This window comes from Nerophis ophidion, linkage group LG03 (assembly GCF_033978795.1).
Source record: "Nerophis ophidion isolate RoL-2023_Sa linkage group LG03, RoL_Noph_v1.0, whole genome shotgun sequence".
NCBI lineage: Eukaryota > Metazoa > Chordata > Actinopteri > Syngnathiformes > Syngnathidae > Nerophis > Nerophis ophidion.
Window position 1 is genome coordinate 7,124,572 of NC_084613.1, and position 22,892 is coordinate 7,147,463.

Genomic DNA, 22,892 nt, shown 5'->3' on the forward strand with positions numbered 1-22,892 from the left:
GTTAATGTGTCTATGTATGTGTGTATATGTATGTGTCTATGTATATGTGTATATGTATATATGTGTCTATGTATGTGTATATGTATATATGTGTCTATGTATGTGTTTATGTATATATGTGTCTATGTATGTGTATATATGTGTAAATGTGTCTATGTATATGTGTATATGTATGTCTCTATATGTGTAAATGTGTCTATGTATGTTTATATATGTGTAAATGTGTATATGTATGTGTCTATATATGTGTAAATGTGTCTATGTATGTGTGTATATGTATGTGTATATGTATATGTGTATATGTATATATGTGTCTATGTATGTGTATATGTATATATGTGTCTATGTATGTGTTTATGTATATATGTGTCTATGTATGTGTATATATGTGTAAATGTGTCTATGTATATGTGTATATGTATGTCTCTATATGTGTAAATGTGTCTATGTATGTGTGTATATGTAATAATGTGTCTATGTATGTGTATATATGTAAATATGTGTCTATGTATGTCTCTATATGTGTAAACGTGTCTATGTATGTGTGTATATGTATATATGTGTCTATGTATGTGTGTGTATATAAATACAGTATGTGTCTTTATATGTCTATATATGTAAATATGTGTCTGTGTGTGTATATGTATATATGTGTCTATTAGTGTGTATGTATGTAAATGTGTGTCTGTGTGTGTATATGTATACATGTGTCTATTTATGTGTATATATGTATGTATAAATGTGTCTATTAGTGTGTATATATGTAAATGTGTGTCTGTGTGTGTGTGTGTATATGTATACATGTGTCTATTTATGTGTATGTAAGTAAAAATGTGTCTACGTATGTGTGTATATGTATATATGTGTCTATGTATGTGCATATATGTGTCTATGTATGTATATATGTATATATGTGTCTATGTATGTGCATATGTATATATGTGTCTATGTATGTGTAAATGTGTCTATGTATGTGTGTATATGTCTATGTGTATATGTATATGTGTCTATGTTTGTGTATATGTATAGATGTGTCTATGTATGTGTATATATGTGTAAATGTGTCTATGCATATATATGTCTATGTAAACATGTGTATATGTATGTCTCTATATGTGTAAATGTATTTGTGTAATGTGTCTATGAATGTGTGTGTATATAAATGTGTCTGTCTATATATGCAAATATGTGTCTATGTATGTCTCTATATGTGTAAATGTGTCTACGTATGTGCGTATATGTATATATGTCTATGTATGTGTGTGTGTATATAAATATGTGTCTATATATGTCTATATATGTAAATATGTGTCTATGTATGTGTGTGTATATGTGTCTATGTGTATATATGTAAATATGTGTCTATGTATGTGTGTATATGTATAAATGTGTCTATGTATGTGTGTGTATATGTATTTATGTGTCTATTAGTGTGTATATATGTAAATGTGTGTCTGTGTGTGTGTATATGTATACATGTGTCTATTTATGTGTATGTAAGTACAAATGTGTCTATGTGTGTATATGTATATATGTGTCTATGTATGTGTGTATATGTATATATGTGTCTATGTATGTGTGTGTATATGTAGATGTATATATTTGTCTATGTATGTGTATATGTATATACTGTATGTATGCATATGTAAATGCATTTGTGTATGTGTATATGTATATTAATGTATATATGTATGTTTGTATGTATGTATGTGTATAAATGTGTATGTATGTATGTGTACATACAGTATGTGCCTATATTTGTATCTGTAAATATGTGCGTATTTATGTGTATGTGTGCACATATATGTGTATATGTGTGTATGTATAAATGTATATGTGTCATTATGTATGTGTGTGTATATATATTTATTAAATATACTGTATATACACACAGTACAGACCAAAAGTTTGGACACACCTTCTCCTCATTCAATGTGTTTTCTTTATATCCATGACTATTTACATTGTAGATTGTCACATCAAAACTATGAATGAACACAAGTGGAGTTACGTACTTAACAAAAACATGTTTTATGTTCTAGTTCCTTCAAAATAGCCACCCTTTGCTCTGATTACTGCTTTGCGCACTCTTGGCATTCTCTCCGTGAGCTTTGGGTTTAATGAAAACTACTGAACACCAAAAACTACGGCAATTAGCGGAGGATAAAAAAAAATCAATAAATTACCGTATTTCCTTGAATTGCCGCCGGGTATATAGTATGCGCCTGCCTAGAATTACTGCCGGGTCAAACTCGTTTCGCAAAATAATTAGCGCATGCTTAGCATTACCGCCGGCTCTGGATTAACGCCGGGTCTGGATTAACGCCGGGTCAAACTCGTTTCGCAAATTTTTTTTTTTTTTAGCGCATGTCTAAACTCGTTTCGCAAAATAATTAGCATATGTCTAGAATTTCCGCCGGGTCAAACTCGTCACGTCACGAGACACTTCACCTGTCATCATTTTCAAAATGGAGGAGGCTGATTTCAATCATTTGAAATTGCATAAAGGGAAGAAGATTAAGAGCTATTCAGTAGGATTTAAGGTCCAAGCTATTGAATATGCTAAAAAGAACAGTAAGCAGCTATGTTTTATTAACATACCGTAGCTGCGTGTGTCAAATATGAGTCATTAAATGACTCCCGCCTCCTGGTGGTAGAGGGCGCTAGTGATCCTTCTTGCGACAACTCAGCTGCAGAAGAAGTGACAACAAGCAGCGATCCTTTATTTTTTCCTCTCGCTTGCACTTTTAACATGGAGGATTACATATCTAAAATAAAACAGTTTTCTAAACTGGACTTTCAATCGAAGCAGGAGGTAATAAAGGAAGATCTCCATCCAGACAGAGAGACTTTTAAAACTGAAGAAAGATAAGGAAGACTTCTATAAACAAGTTATCAATGCTTTTAATCAGAAGGAGCTGCGCATGGACTTCATTTATAAGTAAAGGTAAGACCATAATAATGTTTTTTTTAATTAAATGTGCTTTTCATGATGGTATCCTTACATCACACTCAAATGCATAAGCGCAGGCCTAAATGTACCGCATGCCTTTGGTAAGCGCCGTAGTGAGAAGAGGTTTTAAATTAATTAGCGCATGCTTGCCTTTACCGCATGCCTTTGATAAACGTCGGAGTGAGAAGGGGTTTTAAGTTAATTAGCGCCCCGGCGGCAATTCAAGGAAACACGGTAGCCGCACCGTTTTTTAGAAGCCGCAGGGTTCAAAGCGTAGGACAAAAGTAGAGGCTTATAGTCCGGAATCTAGGGTAAACCCTTCACGTGGTCTAAAATGGTCCGCTCTGTTGACTTTCACAGCTGGCGACTGACTTGGCAGAAGGGGTCTCTCCGTGTCCTTATTCTTCATGCCGACGTGACGAGTCGCTAACTGGGGTCCGGCTTTTATTTTGGCTCTCTGGCAACGCTGCTCCACTCCCTGAGCGCATAGAAACAGCTCACTGGTTTCAATGTTGCCGGATATATCCTTAGGACAAAAACAGTGTAAACATTTTTAGAGTTGTTGACGGCACATATATCAGAATACACCCCCTGGCGTGGTTTTATTTTTTTCTCTTGAGCATGTAGTCTCTGGCATCATCAGCATTGCAACATTTCTGGACAAGTGCACACACGGACTGGACGACCATTCAACTGACTGAAGTCAGCCCGAGAAAGTGCAGAGATTTAGGATAACACCAAGACTTGACTAGCACACACCGGAAGTTTCCGGTCTTTTATCCCGCCTAACCGACTTTCCCCCCGGAGGACCCGTTCTGGGAGGTATCCAGGAAAATGCCGGCCGTGGCGAGACTTCCCAGATTCTGCCAGGAGCGTCAAAAGATCAGCCGCGCTCAGATCTTTCTCAGGAGTGAGTAAAAAGGTTTTGACGGGAGCGTCGGCGGGTACCGTGTCTGTTTCTGCACACCTGACAACAATCATGGCGAAGCTGAGCTGACATGCTGCTGAAACTGATTGGACCTAGGTCTTGACTTTCCAATCATTTCTACAACTCTTCTTGTCATGTCTTGTGATCATGTTTTGTTCCGTGACTACCAATTAGTTTTCACCTGTCCTCATGTCACGCACCCGTCTCACGTTTTGCACTCGCACACCTGTCACTAATCATGTCGATTATTTAAAGCGAAAGTTGCCAGGAAGTCAGTCCGGCGACTTTACCTCTACTCACGTCATGCCATGTTTACGATTCACGCTGCTTGTTTCATAGTTCCATGCCAAGTACGTTTTTGTTTATTGGTCGTAGTTCCCGCTTTTGTGCCAGTTTTGTTGCATTAGTCAAGTTTGTTCTCCGCCACTGTGCGCGCCTTTTGTTTGCTTCTTTTTTTTTAGTTATAGTGTTGAAATAAAAGATGTCATTACCTTCACGCCTCGCCCGCTCCAACTTTCCTTTGCATTACGGAAAAACAAACCTCAAAGTCCACGTTCTGACACTTATTTTTTTACATATGAGTTGGGAAATTGTGTTCGATGTAAATATAAACAGAATACAATGATTTGCAAATCCTTTTCAACCCATATTCAGTTGAATATGCTACAAAGACAACATATTGATGTTCTTAGCAAATAATCATTAACTTTAGAATTTGATGCCAGCAACACGTGACAAAGAAGTTGGGAAAGGTGGCAAAAAATACTGATAAAGTTGAAGAATGCTCATCAAACACTTATTTGGAACATCCCACAGGTGTGCAGGCTAATTGGGAACAGGTGGGTGCCATGATTGGGTATAAAAACAACCCAGTAACTCACAAGAAAGGATGGGGCGAGGTACACCCTTTTGTCCACAACTCCGTGAGCAAATAGTCAAAACGTTTAAGAACAACGTTTCTCAAAGTGCAATTGCAAGAAATTTAGGGATTTCAACGTCTACGGTCCATAATATCATCAAAAGGTTCAGAGAATCTGGAGAAATCACTCCACGTAAGCGGCATGGCTGGAAACCAACATTGAAGGACCGTGACCTTCGATCTGTATCAAAAACCGACATCAATCTCTAAAGGATATCACCACACCGGCTCAGGAAGACTTCAGAAAACCACTTTCACTAAATACAGTTGGTCGCTACATCTGTAAGTGCAAGTTAAAGCTCTACTATACAAAGTGAAAGCCATTTATCAACAACATCCAGAAACGCCGCCGGCTTCTCTGGGCCCGAGATCATCTAAGATGGACTGATGCAAAGTGGAAAAGTGTTCTGTGGTCTGACGAGTCCACATTTCAAATTGTTTTGGGAAATATTCGACATCGTGGGGAAGCGAACCATCCAGACTGTTACCGACGCAAAGTTGAAAAGCCAGCATCTGTGATGGTATGGGGGTGCATTAGTGCCCAAGGCATGGGTAACTTACACATCTGTGAAGGCACCATTAATGCTGAAAGGTACATACAGGTTTTTGAACAACATGTGATATATCTGTAAGTGCAAGTTAAAGCTCTACTATACAAAGCGAAAGCCATTTATCAACAACATCCAGAAACGCAGCCGGCTTCTCTGGGCCCGAGATCATCTAAGATGGACTGATGCAAAGTGGAAAAGCGTTCTGTGGCCTGACAAGTCCACATTTCAAATTGTTTTTTGGAAATATTCGACATCGTGGGGAAGCGAACCATCCAGACTGTTACCGACGCAAAGTTGAAAAGCCAGCATCTGTGATGGTATGGGGGTGCATTAGTGCCCAAGGCATGGGTAACTTACACATCTGTGAAGGCACCATTAATGCTGAAAGGTACATACAGGTTTTGGAACAACATATGCTGCCATCTTTTTCATGGACGCCCCTGCTTATTTCAGCAAGACAAATGCCAAGCAACATTCAGCACGCGTTACAACAGCGTGGCTTCGTAAAAAAAAAGAGTGCGGGTACTTTCCTGGCCCGCCTGCAGTCTCATGGAAATTGTGTGGCGCATTATGAAGCGTAAAATACGACTGTTGAAGGACTGAAGCTCTACATAAAACCAGAATGCGAAAGAATTCCACTTTCAAAGCTTCAATAATTAGTTTCCTCAGTTCCCAAACGTTTATTGAGTGTTGTTAAAAGAAAAGCTGATGTAACACAGTGGTGAACATGCCCTTTCCCAACTACTTTGGCACATGTTGCAGCCATGAAATTCTAAGTTAATTATTAATTGCAAAAAAAAAATGAAGTTAATGAGTTTGAACATCAAATATCTTGTCTTTGTAGTGCATTCAATTGAATATGGGTTGTATGTACAGTGTGACCATGGTTCTGTTGCCCCACTGAACTTGGACCTAACGTCTAATATCCGGGTGGCACACAGCAGTTGCCTGGCAGATCTGCTGCTCCGAGACCAAGTCCATGTTTACAAGTGGTGTCATCGTGACACCTTAGTCCCACTCTACTTTTAGTTCCATGGTCATCACCATGCTCACATCATGCAGACATTCCCAGCAGGCGGTGGAATGGCACGCCGTCCACACAGGAGGGCTTAGCGACATGATAGTGGAGGTGTCCATTTAGCTATCTGTCACACTTCTAGACACCCGGGCTCCCAGGGGCCCCAAAATAACAGCCCAGAATATAGTATAGGGCGAGTAGTAGGCGATAAAGACAATGGGAATCTTGTATTCGGGTTGTCATTAACTTATCAATCAATCAATCAATCAATCAATGTTTATTTATATAGCCCCAAATCACAAATGTCTCAAAGGACTGCACAAATCATTACGACTACAACATCCTCGGAAGAACCCACAAAAGGGCAAGGAAAACTCACACCCAGTGGGCAGGGAGAATTCAAATCCAGTGGGACGCCAGTGACAATGCTGACTATGAGAAACCTTGGAGAGGACCTCAGATGTGGGCAACCCCCCCCCCTCTAGGGGACCGAAAGCAATGGATGTCGAGCGGGTCTAACATGATACTGTGAAAGTTCAATCCATAGTGGCTCCGACACAGCCGCGAGAGTTCAGGTCAAAGCGGATCCAAGACAACAGCGAGAGTCCCGTCCACAGGAGACCATCCCAAGCGGAGGCGGATCAGCAGAGTAGAGATGTCCCCAACCGATACACAGGCGAGCGGTCCATCCTGGGTCCCGACGAGCGGTCCATCCTGGGTCTCGACTTTGGACAGCCAGTACTTCATCCATGGTCATCGGACCGGACCCCCTCCACAAGGGAGGGGGGGGACATAGGAGAAAAAAGAAAAGAAGCGGCAGATCAACTGGTCTAATAAGGAGGTCTATTTAAAGGCCAGAGTATACAGATGAGTTTTAAGGTGAGACTTAAATGCTTCTACTTAACTTAAAACAATGCAAAAAAAGGTAACAAAATAATAATTTAGTAACTTTGGCTGCTGCCCCCACGACCCAAGCCCAGATAAGCGGTAGAAGATGGATGGATGGATTATTACACAGAGAAAAAGTTGTATACACATGTGTTATACATCAGTCTTATAGTAATAACAGTTGTAAAGTGGCTTGGGCATTTTATGAGGACATTTTGAGACTCTAATGCCTAGTGAATGTAACGCAGTTGTTGTATTGAAGTGGGAATAGCAAACTTCCTGTTGATTTTAGTTGGGGGCGGTCAGTGTAGGAAATATAGGTCTCAGTGAGACCTATATTGAGGTTTTTGTTTCATGTGTTTATGACAGTCCTACAATTTTTTCTGAGCAGAAAGCTGCCGTTTTGTGACCACAGCAGCAGCGCAATGGTTCTTTGCGGGCTCATGAAATCCAAACCGGGGTAGTAATTAAAACTCTTTAACTTTTAATCAGAAGGGTTCAATCTCTCTCCTGTGCTTATTTGAAGCCGAAACGACAAACGGCCTCAGAGGACATGATAATGTTTGAAAAAAGTGACATTTTTCTAGCCAACTTTTGAATTGAAGTGGGAATAGCAAACTTCCTGTTGATTTTAGCCGGGGGGGTGTCACTGGATGAAATATAGGTCTAACTGAGATCTACGTAATGGTTTTTGTTTCCTGTTTCTACGACATTCCTAATGGAAGTTACAGACAGTTTTGTCTGTGTTTTCTTCCTAGGGGGTGCTAGAGCGCAATTTTGAGTTTTGGGGTTTGGTTTATTGATTAGATCGCGATTTTTGCCAGTCCTGATGTGTGTGTCAAATTTGGTGAGATTTAAGCATGTTAAGGGGGTCAATTTACAGCTCAAAGAGGCGGCGGTATAATAATAAAGAATAATAATAATAAATCCTTAGAAATTCAATAGGGTCCTCTGTCCCAAACGGACGTTTGTTGTTTGGGTAGAATTCAGATTTAAACTGCTATGCTTTTATTTTGAAGCAAACTTTGCACTAAACAGGAAGTCATTGTGGGCATGTTTGAATGTTGTTACCACTGTGCTACGTGGCCTGTTCTAACACGGGCAGAATGTAGCTTGACATTGTCTGGCTGAAATAAGCAGGGGCGTCCATGATAACAACATATGTTGCTCCAAAAGCTGCATGTACCTTTCAGCATTAATGGTGCCTTCACAGATGTGTAAGTTACCCATGCCTTGGGCACTAATACACCCCCATACCATCACACATGCTGACTTCTACACTTTGCGCGTAGAACAGTCCGGAAGGTTCTTTTCCTCTTTGTTCCGGAGGACACCACGTCCACAGTTTCCCAAAACATTTTTTATATGTGGACTAGTCAGATCTTAGAACACTTTTGCACTTTGCATCAATCCATCTTAGATGAGCTCGGGCTCAGAGAAGCCGGCGGTGTTTCTGGGTGTTGTTGATAAATGACTTTGGCTCTGCATAGTAGAGTTTTAACTTGCACTTACAGATGTAGCGACCAACTGTAGTTACTGACAGTGGTTTTCTGCAGTGTTCGTGAGCCCACGTGGTGATATCTTTTACACACCGATGTCACTTTTTGATGGAGTACCGCCTGGGAAGATCGAAGGTCACGGACATTCAATGTTGGTTTTCGGCCTTGCCGCTTACGTGCAGCTTTCTCCAGATTCTCTTAATTCCCTGCAACAGCTAGTTGATACGATGCAAAAATGTAAATAAAGTGTCCTATCTGTGTGTTTCCACCAACAGGTCCTACATTGCCGAGGCAGGCCCCCAATGTTCAGAATGGTCCGACAGCTGAGGATTTGGACCTTCAAAAAAGGTAACCGTCGACATTCCTTCCTTTTCCTTGTTTTCCATATGAACTCCCAGCCAAATGTTTGTCATTTTCACCAAGAAGACAGGAAGTTCATGATTCCTTTTTGAGGATGTTGCATGGCCCCCACTAGGGTTGTACGGTATACCGGTACTGGTATAGTACCGCGATACTAATGAAGACAAGAATGACATTTTTTTTGTGGTACCTTTTATTCAATCAATCAATCAATCAATGTTTACTTATATAGCCCTAAATCACTAGTGTCTCAAAGGGCTGCACAAACCACCACGACATCCTCGGTAGGCCCACATAAGGGCAAGGAAAACTCACACCCAGTGGGACATCGGTGACAATAATGATCCAGTGGGACGTCTGTGACAATAATGACTATGAGAACCTTAGAGAGGAGGAAAGCAATGGATGTCGAGCGGGTCTAACATGATACTGTGAAAGTTCAATCCACAATGGATCCAACATAGTCGCGAGAGTCCAGTCCAAAGCGGGTCCAACTCAGCAGCGAGAGTCCCGTTCACAGCGGAGCCAGCAGGAAACCATCCCAAGCGGAGGCGGATCAGCAGCGCAGAGATGTCGAGGCGGATCAGCAGCGCAGAGATGTCCCCAGCCGATACACAGGCAAGCAGTACATGGCCACCGGATCGGACCGGACCCCCTCCACAGGGGAGAGTGGGACATAGAAGAAAAAGAAAAGAAACAGCAGATCAACTGGTCTAAAAAGGGAGTCTATTTAAAGGCTACAGTATACAAATGAGTTTTAAGGTGAGACTTAAATGCTTCTACTGAGGTGGCATCTCGAACTGTTTCCGGGAGGGCATTCCAGAGTACTGGAGCCCGAACGGAAAACGCTCTATAGCCCGCAGACTTTTTTTGGGCTTTGGGAATCACTAACAAGCCGGAGTCCTTTGAACGCAGATTTCTTGCCGGGACATATGGTACAATACAATCGGCAAGATAGGATGGAGCTAGACCGTGTAGTATTTTATACGTAAGTAGTAAAACCTTAAAGTCACATCTTAAGTGCACAGGAAGCCAGTGCAGGTGAGCCAGTACAGGCGTAATGTGATCAAACTTTCTTGTTCTTGTCAAAAGTCTAGCAGCCGCATTTTGTACCAACTGTAATCTTTTAATGCTAGACATGGGGAGACCCGAAAATAATACGTTACAGTAGTCGAGGCGAGACGTAACAAACGCATGGATAATGATCTCAGCGTCTTTAGTGGACAGAATGGAGCGAATTTTAGCGATATTACGGAGATGAAAGAAGGCCGTTTTAGTAACGCTTTTAATGTGTGCCTCAAAGGAGAGAGTTGGGTCGAAGATAATACCCAGATTCTTTACCGTGTCGCCTTGTTTAATTGTTTGGTTGTCAAATGTTAGAGTTGTATTATTAAATAGAGTTCGGTGTCTAGTAGGACCGATAATCAGCATTTCCGTTTTTTTGGCGTTGAGTTGCAAAAAGTTAGCGGACATCCATTGTTTAATTTCATTAAGACACGCCTCCAGCTGACTACAATCCGGCGTGTTGGTCAGCTTTAGGGGCATGTAGAGTTGGGTGTCATCAGCATAACAGTGAAAGCTAACACCGTATTTGCGTATGATGTCACCTAGCGGCAGCATGTAGATGCTGAAGAGTGCAGGGCCAAGGACCGAACCCTGGGGAACTCCACACGTTACCTTAACGTAGTCCGAGGTCACATTGTTATGGGAGACACACTGCATCCTATCAGTAAGATAAGAGTTAAACCAAGACAGGGCTAAGTCTGACATACCAATTCGTGTTTTGATACGTTCTAATAAAATATTATGATCGACGGTATCGAAAGCAGCGCTAAGATCGAGGAGCAGCAGCATAGATGACGCATCAGAATCCATCGTTAGCAATAGATCATTAGTCATTTTTGCGAGGGCTGTCTCCGTCGAGTGATTTGCCCTGAAACCGGATTGAAAGGTTTCACATAGATTGTTAGACGCTAAGTGTTCATTTAACTGCTCCGCAACAATTTTTTCGAGGATTTTTGAAATAAACGGAAGGTGAGACACCGGTCGGTAGTTTACCATGAGGTCAGGATCGAGGTTAGGTCTTTTAAGAAGAGGATGAATAACCGCTTTTTTGAATGCTAGGGGAACAGTGCCCGAGGAAAGTGATAAGTTTATAATATTTAGCACTGATGGACCTAATAATACAAAGAGCTCCTTGATCAGTTTCCCTGGAAGAGGGTCAAGTAAACATGTTGTCTGTTTTATTCCATTTACACGTTGTAACAATTCCTCTAATGTTATTTCCTCAAAACGAGAGAAACTATTTTGGAGGGCAGTATCCGCCGTATATACAATCGTGTCAGTGTTAATAGAACCCCGTTGTAGCTGGGACGCATTGTCTTTAATCTCCTTTCTAATGACTTCAATTTTCTTACTAAAGAATTGCATAAAGTCATCAGCTGAGTGGGTGGAGCTACTGGAAGGAGTCCCTTGTTGGGTTAGCGATGCTACCGTACTAAACAAAAATTTAGGATCGTTTTTATTGCGGTGGATGAGATTTGAGTAATAATTAGCTTTAGCTAAGGTAAGCATGCGTTTATAAGTTATTAAACCATCACTAAATGCTTGATGGTGCACCTCAAGTTTAGTCGTGCGCCATTTGCGTTCCAGCTTTCTGCATAATAATTTCTGAGCTCTAGTTTCTTCTGTTAACCACGGGGTGCGCTTTTTTGGAGCCTTTTTTAACTTTAGCGGTGCTATGTTATCAATGGTTTCGCGCAGGGCGTCGTTAAAGTTGTTAGTGAGGTTATCAATAGAGCCCACATACTTTGGGAATGGTGCCATTACCGAGGGCAGTAGGTCAGCAAGAGCTGTCGTTGTGGCCGTATTAATGTTGCGGCTGCTATAGCAGTTATTATTATTATTAGTTTGACGAACATGCGTCTGAACCTCGAATTTTATAAGGTAATGATCGGACAATACTTTAGTATACGGGAGTATCGTAACTTTGGAAGCGGTGATACCCTTGACAAGCACTAGGTCTATCGTATTACCGTTGCGATGCGTGGGTTCATTTATTATTTGTGTGAGACCACAGCTATCAATTATAGTCTGGAGCGCTACGCACGGTGGGTCCGATGGGGTATTCATATGGATATTAAAGTCCCCCATTATGATTATATTATCGGCGTGTGTCACTAGATCAGCAACGAACTCTGAGAATTCATTGATAAAGTCCGAACAGGGCCCTGGGGGGCGGTAGATAACAGCCAGGTGTAGAGGCAGCGGTGTGACAGACCTCATAGTAAGCACCTCAAACGATTTATATTTATTATTTATGTTAGGACTAAGGTTAAAGTTTTCGTTGTATATTAGTGCGACCCCCCCACCCCTTTTGAGCGGACGGGCAATATGCGCATGTGTAAAGTTAGGAGGACATGCCTCATTTAGCGCAAAAAAGTCGTTTGGTTTAAGCCAGGTTTCACTGAGACCGATGACGTTAAGATTGTTGTCTGTGATGATATCATTAACTAACAACGTTTTGGGAGACAATGATCTTATGTTTAAAAAACCTATATTATATGTAGTGGGCTGTTTTAGGGAATTTTTGATCAAATTATCCGTAGTAGCAATATTAATAATGTTGTGTTTATTATGCCCAGTGCATTCAGTATAATTACGACCATATCTAGGAATTGATACGACGGGAATGTTCCGATTGTTTGATTGTTGCTTTGATAAACTGCACGCATCATGGTTAGCCTCCTCAGTAACGGGGATTTTCCGATTGTTTGTTTGTTGCTTTGATAAACTGCACGCATCATAGTTAGCCACCTCAGTAAAACACATGTCCAACTCTGAAACACTCAAAGCAGAAAAAACTTGTTCTAATTTAACTGACTCCTTACCCAGACCAGTAGTCTCGCATCCCTTATTTAAATCCGTCTTCAGGGTGGAGGGAAGTGGTGTTCTGTGGGGATTAGCCTTCTGCTTTGTTTTTAGCCCCGCTCGACATCCGCGTTTCCGATCACACCGCTGGCGTCTGCTCCGTAGACGGCCCCCGCTGCTACTAGACTCCCCTGCTTCACAGGCCACTGGATGTAGCCGCCGATGTATCCCCATGCTAGTTAGCATGTTTAGCACGCCCGCGTCTATCAGTCCAAAACGGCCCGATGTGTCCATATCCAGAAGTGTCTGGCGGTCGTACGTGATCACGGAGTGACCACGATGCGAGCCAGCCATGAAGTCTGCAGAACTGTCCGGCATTTCCGCCAAATGTTCCATCTTTAGCAAGAGCACCGCAGTGTCGCAGCCCGTCCGGGCGCCGCCATCTTGCCAAAAAGATTAAGAAAAATATGGAAATACATTTTGGTACCGGTACATATTGGTATTTAGACAAGAGGAGTCCCTACATTGTCAGAAGTGTAATGTGTGTACAAGACGAGTCCCCACATTGTCAGAAGTGTAATGTGTGTACAAGACGAGTCCCCACATTGTCAGAAGTGTAATGTGTGTACAAGACGAGTCCCCATATTGTCAGGAGTGTAATGTGTGTACAAGACGAGTCCCCACATTGTCAGAAGTGTAATGTGTGTACAAGACGAGTCCCCACATTGTCAGAAGTGTAATGTGTGTACAAGACGAGTCCCCACATTGTCAGAAGTGTAATGTGTGTACAAGACGAGTCCCCACATTGTCAGAAGTGTAATGTGTGTACAAGATGAGTCCCCACATTGTCAGAAGTGTAATGTGTGTTCAATAGTCCTTCAAGTGGATGATGTCATCCAGTGATTAACCACACGATCATTAGTACACTTCAACACTCACATATTGAACCTTGGCTCATTTAGTCGTGCACTGATCTCATCCTCATGATGACTGAGGGTTGATGTGGTCTGAGATGTGTGCATACCTAAATCACTACAAGACTATGACGTGTCTCACCACTCATGCATTCTTCAGGGTTGAGTCAACCGTTCAACTCGTTTTTGCGAGATGTTCGGCCAGGAAGTAGAAAGTATGTTGCTCTCAATGTGCTCATTGTGTCCTTTTTCTCTCGGTTTCTTAACAAGTACACACAAACACACAAGCACACGCACACACACACGCACATTTTTGTATTTCTGACCTCCTTGGGACCTCCAAAAAATACCTCTTTAGGACCCCCTTTCTAGATTTATAAAGACGTGTACTTACAACTGTCATAACGTGGACTTTGGGGTTTATTTTTCCGGAATGCAAAGGAAAGTTGGAGCGGGTTCAAGGCGTGAAGGTAATGACATCTTTTATTTTAAAGCTATAACTACACAAAAAAAAGGCAAACAAAAGGCGCCACAATGGCGGAGAACAAACTTGACTAATGAAACAAAACTTGCAAAGGCAGAAACTATGAACAATAAACAACTTCGCATGGAACTATGAATCAAACAGCGTGAACTAAGCATGAAACCGTAAACATGACATGAAGCAGAGTGGAGGTAACCTGGCATGACGTGAGTAGAAGTACAAAAACTTAACCACGAAACAACACTATCACAAAGTCAAAACTATGAACATAAAACAAAACGCTTGCACAATGGCATGAATAACAAAAAAACTTCCTTGGAAAAAGACAAGGGGCATGGATCATTGGCATGGATGTGGAGAGTGTGATCGAGGGTGATAGATGGTAATGTTGCCAGGCTGACTACCTTGTAACTGTGGCTTAAATAATACTGTGGTGATTAGTGAAAACAGGTGCGTGACAAAACTAATGGGTTGCTATGGTGACAAAACAAACAAAAGTGCACAAAAAGTCCAAAAACAAAACCGAACATGACTAAAACAAAACATGATCACACAGACAGGACAACAACATGAATAATATATGCATATTATGCAAATGAGTTGGAATTTCACAAGAAAAACTTGGAATGTTGGCAGTATTATAATATAAGTGGTCATTTTACTCAACGCAAGCTGAAATTTTACAAGAAAAACTGAAAATGTTTGCAATATTATGATAAAAGTTGGAATTTTACTCTAACAGCCGCAATTTTACTAGAAAAACTTAACATTTTGGCTATTTTATGAAAAGAGTCGTCATTTTAATTGACAAAAGTCACAATTTTATAAGAAAATGTTAAAATGTTGGCTATGTCATAATAACAATCACAATTTTACTTGGCAAAATGATGACAAAAGTTGTAATTTTACTCCAAAAATGTCCCTATTTTACAAGAACAACCAAAAAAAATTGGCAGTATTTTCTACGACACATGTCACCATTTTGCATAAAAAAGTAATAATTTTACGCGAAATTATTGCAATATTACAGAAACCGAAAGAATACGAGAAACTGTTCCCAATTTTTTGAGAAAAAAGTCGACACATTGTGAAAAAAAGACTGCTTTCAGTTCATTTTTTATTTATTTATTTATTATTTAGAATAGAATAAAACAGAATAGAATAGAAAGTACTTTATTGCTCCCTGGGGGAAATTCAGCACCACAGTTCGCTCACAATAAACAATAAACTAAACTATTTTTTACATGTGAATAATATAAATACAGTCTATTATACAACATTATTCACATGTGAATAACATAAATACAGTCTCTTATACAACATTATTCACATAGGAATAATATAAATACAGTCTATTATATAGCATTATTCACATGTCAATAATATGAATAATATATATATATATAATACATTTACTTAACATTATTACAGTATGTCTCTATATACATTTTTTTTTTTAAATTAATTTAAAAGAAGGGGAAGAAGATCCTGGAGCCTCCAAGGATGACCGAATGATGTCTGGTGGACATCTCCTCCTGTGTGTGTGTGTGTGTGTGTGTGTGTGTGTGTGTGTGTGTGTGTGTGTGTGTGTGTGTGTGTTTGTGTGTGTATGAGTGAGTGTGTGCGTTTGTGTGTGTGTATGAATGAGTGTGCGTGTTTGTGTGTGTGTATAAGTGAGTGTTCGTGTCTGTGTGTGTGTGTGGGAGTGTGAGTGTTAGTGTGTGTTTGGGTGTGTGTGTATGAGTGTGTGTGTGTGAGTGAGTGTGCATGTGTGTGTGTGTAAGTAAGTGTGTCTGTGCATGTGCGTGCGTGTGCAGTTGTGTGTGTGTGTGTGTGCGTGCGTGCGTGTGTGTGTGAGCATTTGTGTGTGTTTATGTGTGTGTATAACAGAGTGTGAGTGTGTGTGCATTTGTGTGTGTATGAGTGAATGTGTGTGTGAGTGTGTGTGTGCGTTTGTGTGTGTGTAAGTGTGTGTGAGTGTGTGTGTGAGCGTGCGTGTGCGTTTGTGTGAGTATGTTTGCGTGTGTGTGTGCGTTTGTGTGTGTGTATGAGTGAGTGTGCGTGTGTGTTTGTAAGTGTGTGTGTGTATGAGTGAGTGTGTGTGTGTGTTTGTGTGTGTGTATGAGTGAGTGTATGAGTGACTGCGGGCATGCGTGTGAGTGTGTTTGTGTGTGTGTATGAGTGAGTGTGCGTGTGTGTTTGTAAGTGTGTGTGTGTATGAGTGAGTGTGCGTGTGTGTTTGTGTGTGTGTATGAGTGAGTGTGCGTGTGTGTTTGTAAGTGTGTGTGTGTATGAGTGAGTGTGCGTGTGTGTTTGTGTGTGTGTATGAGTGAGTGTATGAGTGAGTGCGGGCATGCGTGTGAGTGTGTTTGTGTGTGTGTATGAGTGAGTGTACGTGTGTGTTTGTAAGTGTGTGTGTGTATGAGTGAGTGTGCGTGTGTGTTTGTGTGTGTGTATGAGTGAGTGTGCGTGTGTGTTTGTAAGTGTGTGTGTGTATGAGTGAGTGTGCGTGTGTGTTTGTGTGTGTGTATGAGTGAGTGTGCGTGTGTGTTTGTAAGTGTGTGTGTGTATGAGTGAGTGTGCGTGTGTGTTTGTGTGTGTGTATGAGTGAGTGTGCGTGTGTGTTTGTAAGTGTGTGTATGAGTGAGTGTGCGTGTGTGTTTGTAAGTGTGTGTGTGTATGAGTGAGTGTGCGTGTGTGTTTGTGTGTGTGTATGAGTGAGTGTGCGTGTGTGTTTGTGTGTGTGTATGAGTGAGTGTGCGTGTGTGTTTGTGTGTGTGTGTGTGTATGAGTGAGTGCGCGCGTGTGTGTGTGTGTGTGTGTGTGTGTGTGTGTGTGCGTGCGTGCGTGGGTGTGTTTGTGTGTGTGTGTGTGTGTGCGCGTGCGTGTGTGTGTGTGTGAGTGTGTGTGTATGAGTGAGTGTGTGAGTGTTAGTGTGAGTGTGTGTGTGTATGAGTGTGTGCATTTGTGTGAGTGTGTTTGTGTGTGTGTATGAGTGTGTGTGTGCACGCGTGTGTGCATGCGTGTGCGTGTGTGTGTGTGTGTATGAGTGTGTGATTGTGTGTGCATTTGTGTGTGTGTGAGTGTGTTTGTGTGTGTGTATGAGTGTGTGTGTGTGCATTACTGAATGGCTGACAGTGGCAAGATGGAGACACATACATGGGGGTGCTACCCCGGGATTAAAAAGACATGAGGCGTAAATAATAGAGGTGTCTATAAATAGCAGCGTGGGAGTGTGTTGGAGACGTGCTGAGAAAAATGTGTTGAATGAAGAGAAGAAGAAAGCGGTCAACACACACACACACACACACACACACACACACACACACACACACACACACACACACACACACACACACACACGCTGCTTTAACTCTAAGGTGTGTGGGTGTTTGGGCTGTGCAACATGTGTTGTTGTGTCACACACCACATGTGTTGTTGTGTCACACACCACATGTGTTGTTGTGTCACACACCACATGTGTCGTTGTGTCACACGCCACATGTGTTGTTGTGTCACACACCACATGTGTTGTTGTGTCACACACCACATGTGTTGTTGTGTCACACGCCACATGTGTTGTTGTGTCACACACCACATGTGTTGTTGTGTCACACACCACATGTGTTGTTGTGTCACACACCACATGTGTCGTTGTGTCACACACCACATGTGTTGTTGTGTCACACGCCACATGTGTCGTTGTGTCACACACCACATGTGTCGTTGTGTCACACACCACGTGTGTTGTTGTGTCACACACCACATGTGTCGTTGTGTCACACGCCACACGTGTCGTTGTGTCACACACCACACGTGTCGTTGTGTCACACGCCACACGTGTCGTTGTGTCACACGCCACACGTGTCGTTGTGTCACACACCACACGTGTCGTTGTGTCACACGCCACACGTGTTGTTGTGTCACACACCACACGTGTCGTTGTGTCACACACCACATGTGTCGTTGTGTCACACGCCACATGTGTCGTTGTGTCACACGCCACATGTGTCGTTGTGTCACACGCCACATGTGTTGTTGTGTCACACGCCACATGTGTTGTTGTGTCACACGCCACACGTGTCGTTGTGTCACACGCCACACGTGTTGTTGTGTCACACGCCACATGTGTCGTTGTGTCACACACCACATGTGTCGTTGTGTCACACGCCACATGTGTCGTTGTGTCACACGCCACATGTGTCGTTGTGTCACACGCCACACGTGTCGTTGTGTCACACGCCACACGTGTTGTTGTGTCACACGCCACATGTGTCGTTGTGTCACACGCCACACGTGTCGTTGTGTCACACGCCACACGTGTTGTTGTGTCACACGCCACATGTGTCGTTGTGTCACACGCCACATGTGTCGTTGTGTCACGCACCACACGTGTTGTTGTGTCACACGCCACATGTGTCGTTGTGTCACACGCCACACGTGTCGTTGTGTCACACGCCACATGTGTCGTTGTGTCACACGCCACATGTGTTGTTGTGTCACACGCCACATGTGTTGTTGTGTCACACGCCACATGTGTCGTTGTGTCACACGCCACACGTGTTGTTGTGTCACACGCCACATGTGTCGTTGTGTCACACGCCACATGTGTCGTTGTGTCACGCACCACACGTGTTGTTGTGTCACACACCACACGTGTCGTTGTGTCACACACCACACGTGTCGTTGTGTCACACACCACAAGTGTTGTTGTGTCACACACCACAAGTGTTGTTGTGTCACACACCACAAGTGTTGTTGTGTCACACACCACGTGTGTTGTTGTGTCACACACCACGTGTGTCGTTGTGTCACACACCACATGTGTTGTTGTGTCACACACCACACGTGTCGTTGTGTCACACACCACATGTGTCGTTGTGTCACACGCCACATGTGTCGTTGTGTCACACGCCACGTGTGTCGTTGTGTCACACACCACATGTGTTGTTGTGTCACACACCACACGTGTTGTTGTGTCACACACCACACGTGTCGTTGTGTCACACACCACATGTGTTGTTGTGTCACACACCACATGTGTTGTTGTGTCACACACCACATGTGTCGTTGTGTCACACGCCACATGTGTTGTTGTGTCACACGCCACATGTGTCGTTGTGTCACACGCCACACGTGTTGTTGTGTCACACACCACACGTGTCGTTGTGTCACACACCACATGTGTCGTTGTGTCACACACCACATGTGTTGTTGTGTCACACACCACATGAGTTGTTGTGTCACACACCACATGTGTTGTTGTGTCACACACCACATGAGTTGTTGTGTCACACAACACATGTGTCGTTGTGTCACACACCACATGTGTCGTTGTGTCACACACCACATGTGTCGTTGTGTCACACACCACGTGTGTCGTTGTGTCACACACCACATGTGTTGTTGTGTCACACACCACTTTGCATCTGTCCATCTTAGATGAGGTCGGAGAGCCCAGCGAAGCCGGCGGCGTTTCTGGGTGTTGTTGATAAATGGCGTTGGCTTTGCATAGTAGAGTTTTAACTTGCACTTACAGATGTAGCGACCAACTGTAGTTACTGACAATGGTTTTATGAAGTGTTCCTGAGCCCATGTGGTGATATCCTTTACTGATGTGGCTTTTTGATGCAATAGCGCCTGAGGGACGGAAGGTGTGTAATATCATGGCTTACGTTCAGTGATTTCTCCAGATTCTCTGAACCTTTTGATGATATTACAGAGCATAGATGTTGAAATCCCTAAATTCCTTGCAAAATGTTGTTCTTAAACAATTTGCTCAGGAATTTGTTGACAAAGTGGTGACCCTCGCCCCGTCCCTGTTTGTGAATGAGTGAGCATTTCATGGAAGCTGCTTTTATACACAACCATGGCACCCACCTGTTCCGAATTAGCCTGCTCACCTGTGTCATGTTCCAAATAAGTCTTTGGTGAGCATTCCTCAACTTTCTCAGTAGAAGCGTTTCTGGGTGTTGTTGATAAATGGCTGTGGCTTTGCATAGTAGAGTTTTAACTTGCACTTACAGATGTAGCAACCAACTGTGGTTACTGGCAGTGGTTTTCTGAAGTGTTCCTGAGCCAAGGTGGTGATATCCTTTACACACTGATGTGGCTTTTTAATGCAGTGCCGCCTGAGGGATGGAAGGTGCGTAATATCATGGCTTACGTGCAGTGATTTCTCCAGATTCTCTGAACCTTTTGATGATATTACAGAGTGTAGATGGTGAAATCCCTAAATTCGTTGGAATAGCTGCTGTTCTTAAACAATTTGCTTAAAGTGGTGACCCTCGCCCCGTCCTTGTTTGTGAATGAGTGAGCATTTCACGGAAGCTGCTTTTATACCCAACCATGGCACCCACCTGTTCCCAATTAGCCTGCTCACCTGTGGCATGTTCCAAATAAGTCTTTGGTGAGCATTCCTCAACTTTCTCAGTCGAAGCGTTTCCGGGTGTTGTTGATAAATGGCTGTGGCTTTGCATAGTAGAGTTTTAACTTGCACTTACAGACGTAGCGACCAACTGTAGTTACTGACAATGGTTTTATGAAGTGTTCCTGAGCCCATGTGGTGATATCCTTTACTGATGTGGCTTTTTGATGCAATAGCGCCTGAGGGATGGAAGGTGCGTAATATCATGGCTTACGTGCAGTGATTTCTCCAGATTCTCTGAACCTTTTAATGATATTACAGAGCATAGATGTTGAAATCCCTAAATTCCTTGCAAAATGTTGTTCTTAAACAATTTGCTCAGGAATTTGTTGACAAAGTGGTGACCCTCGCCCCGTCCCTGTTTGTGAATGAGTGAGCATTTCATGGAAGCTGCTTTTATAGCCAACCATGGCACCCACCTGTTCCCAATTAGCCTGCTCACCTGTGGCATGTTCCAAATAAGTCTTTGGTGAGCATTCCTCAACTTTCTCAGTCGAAGCGTTTCCGGGTGTTGTTGATAAATGGCTGTGGCTTTTTATAGTATAGTTTTAACTTGCACTTACAGATGTAGCAACCAACTGTAGTTACTGACAGTGGTTTTCTGAAGTGTTCCTGAGCCAAGGTGGTGATATCCTTTACACACTGATGTGGCTTTTTAATGCAGTGCCGCCTGAGGGATGGAAGGTGCGTAATATCATGGCTTATGTGCAGTGATTTCTCCAGATTCTCTGAACCTTTTGATGATATTACAGAGCATAGATGTTGAAATCCCTAAATTCCTTGCAAAATGTTGTTCTTAAACAATTTGCTCAGGAATTTGTTGACAAAGTGGTGACCCTCGCCCCGTCCCTGTTTGTGAATGAGTGAGCATTTCATGGGAGCTGCTTTTATAGCCAACCATGGCACCCACCTGTTCCCAATTAGCCTGCTCACCTGTGGCATGTTCCAAATAAGTCTTTGGTGAGCATTCATCAACTTTCTCAGTCGAAGCGTTTCTGGGTGTTGTTGATAAATGGCTGTGGCTTTGCATAGTAGAGTTTTAACTTGCACTTACAGATGTAGCGACCAACTGTAGTTACTGACAGTGGTTTTCTGCAGTGTTCCTGAGCCAAGGTGGTGATATTCTTTACACACTGATGTGGCTTTTTGATGCAATAGCGCCTGAGGGATGGAAGGTGCGTAATATAATGGCTTATGTGTAGTGATTTCTCCTGATTCTCTGAACCTTTTGATGGTATTATTATTTTGACAATTTTTTAATTTTTATTTTTATTTTTTAATTATATCACCACTTTGAATAGGCCAATATATGATCCTGTAACTACTTGGTATCGGATCCATAGCTAAATGTGTGGTATCATCCAAAACTAATGTCAAGTATCTTACTTTGTTTGTTGCCATTGAGACAAGGATTAATGATTTAGAAGTAGCTGAAACACTGTGGATGGACGTTAGCCATTTTTTCTAGGCTTTTGCGGGCCATATATGACATGATACAATGTTGTGACATGATACAGTACAATGTTGTGACATGATACAATGTTGTGACATGATACAATGTTGTGACATGATACAACGCCGTGACATGACAGAACGTTGTGACATGACACAACGTTGTGATGTGATACACCGTTGTGACGTGACACAAAGTTGTGACATGATACAGTGTTGTGACGTGACACAATGTTGTGACATGATACAACATTGTGACATGACACATCGTTGTGACATGACACAACGTTGTGACATGACACAACGTTATGACATGATACAATGTTGTGACATGATAGAACCCTTTGACATGACAGAACGTTGTGACATGACACAACGTTGTGATGTGATACACCGTTGTGACGTGACACAAAGTTGTGACATGATACAGTGTTGTGACGTGATACAACGTTGTGACATGATACAACATTGTGACATGACACATCGTTGTGACATGACACAACGTTGTGACATGACACAACGTTATGACATGATACAATGTTGTGACATGATAGAACCCTTTGACATGACAGAACGTTGTGACATGATACAATGTTGTGACATGATACAACGCTGTGACATGACAGAAC

At 42.3% G+C, this 22,892-nt stretch overlaps 1 protein-coding gene across 4 annotated transcripts in view; it reads left to right on the forward strand.

Moving 5' to 3' along the window:
• Positions 1 to 22,892, forward strand: part of enah (ENAH actin regulator) — a 152,449-nt gene that overhangs the window by 84,894 nt on the left and 44,663 nt on the right. For all 4 annotated transcript variants that reach the window (XM_061894129.1, XM_061894128.1, XM_061894127.1 and 1 more), the window contains exon 4: positions 9,032 to 9,104. In XM_061894129.1, coding sequence (XP_061750113.1) covers positions 9,032 to 9,104 — 73 coding nt within the window. The remainder of the gene's footprint in view (positions 1 to 9,031; positions 9,105 to 22,892) is intronic.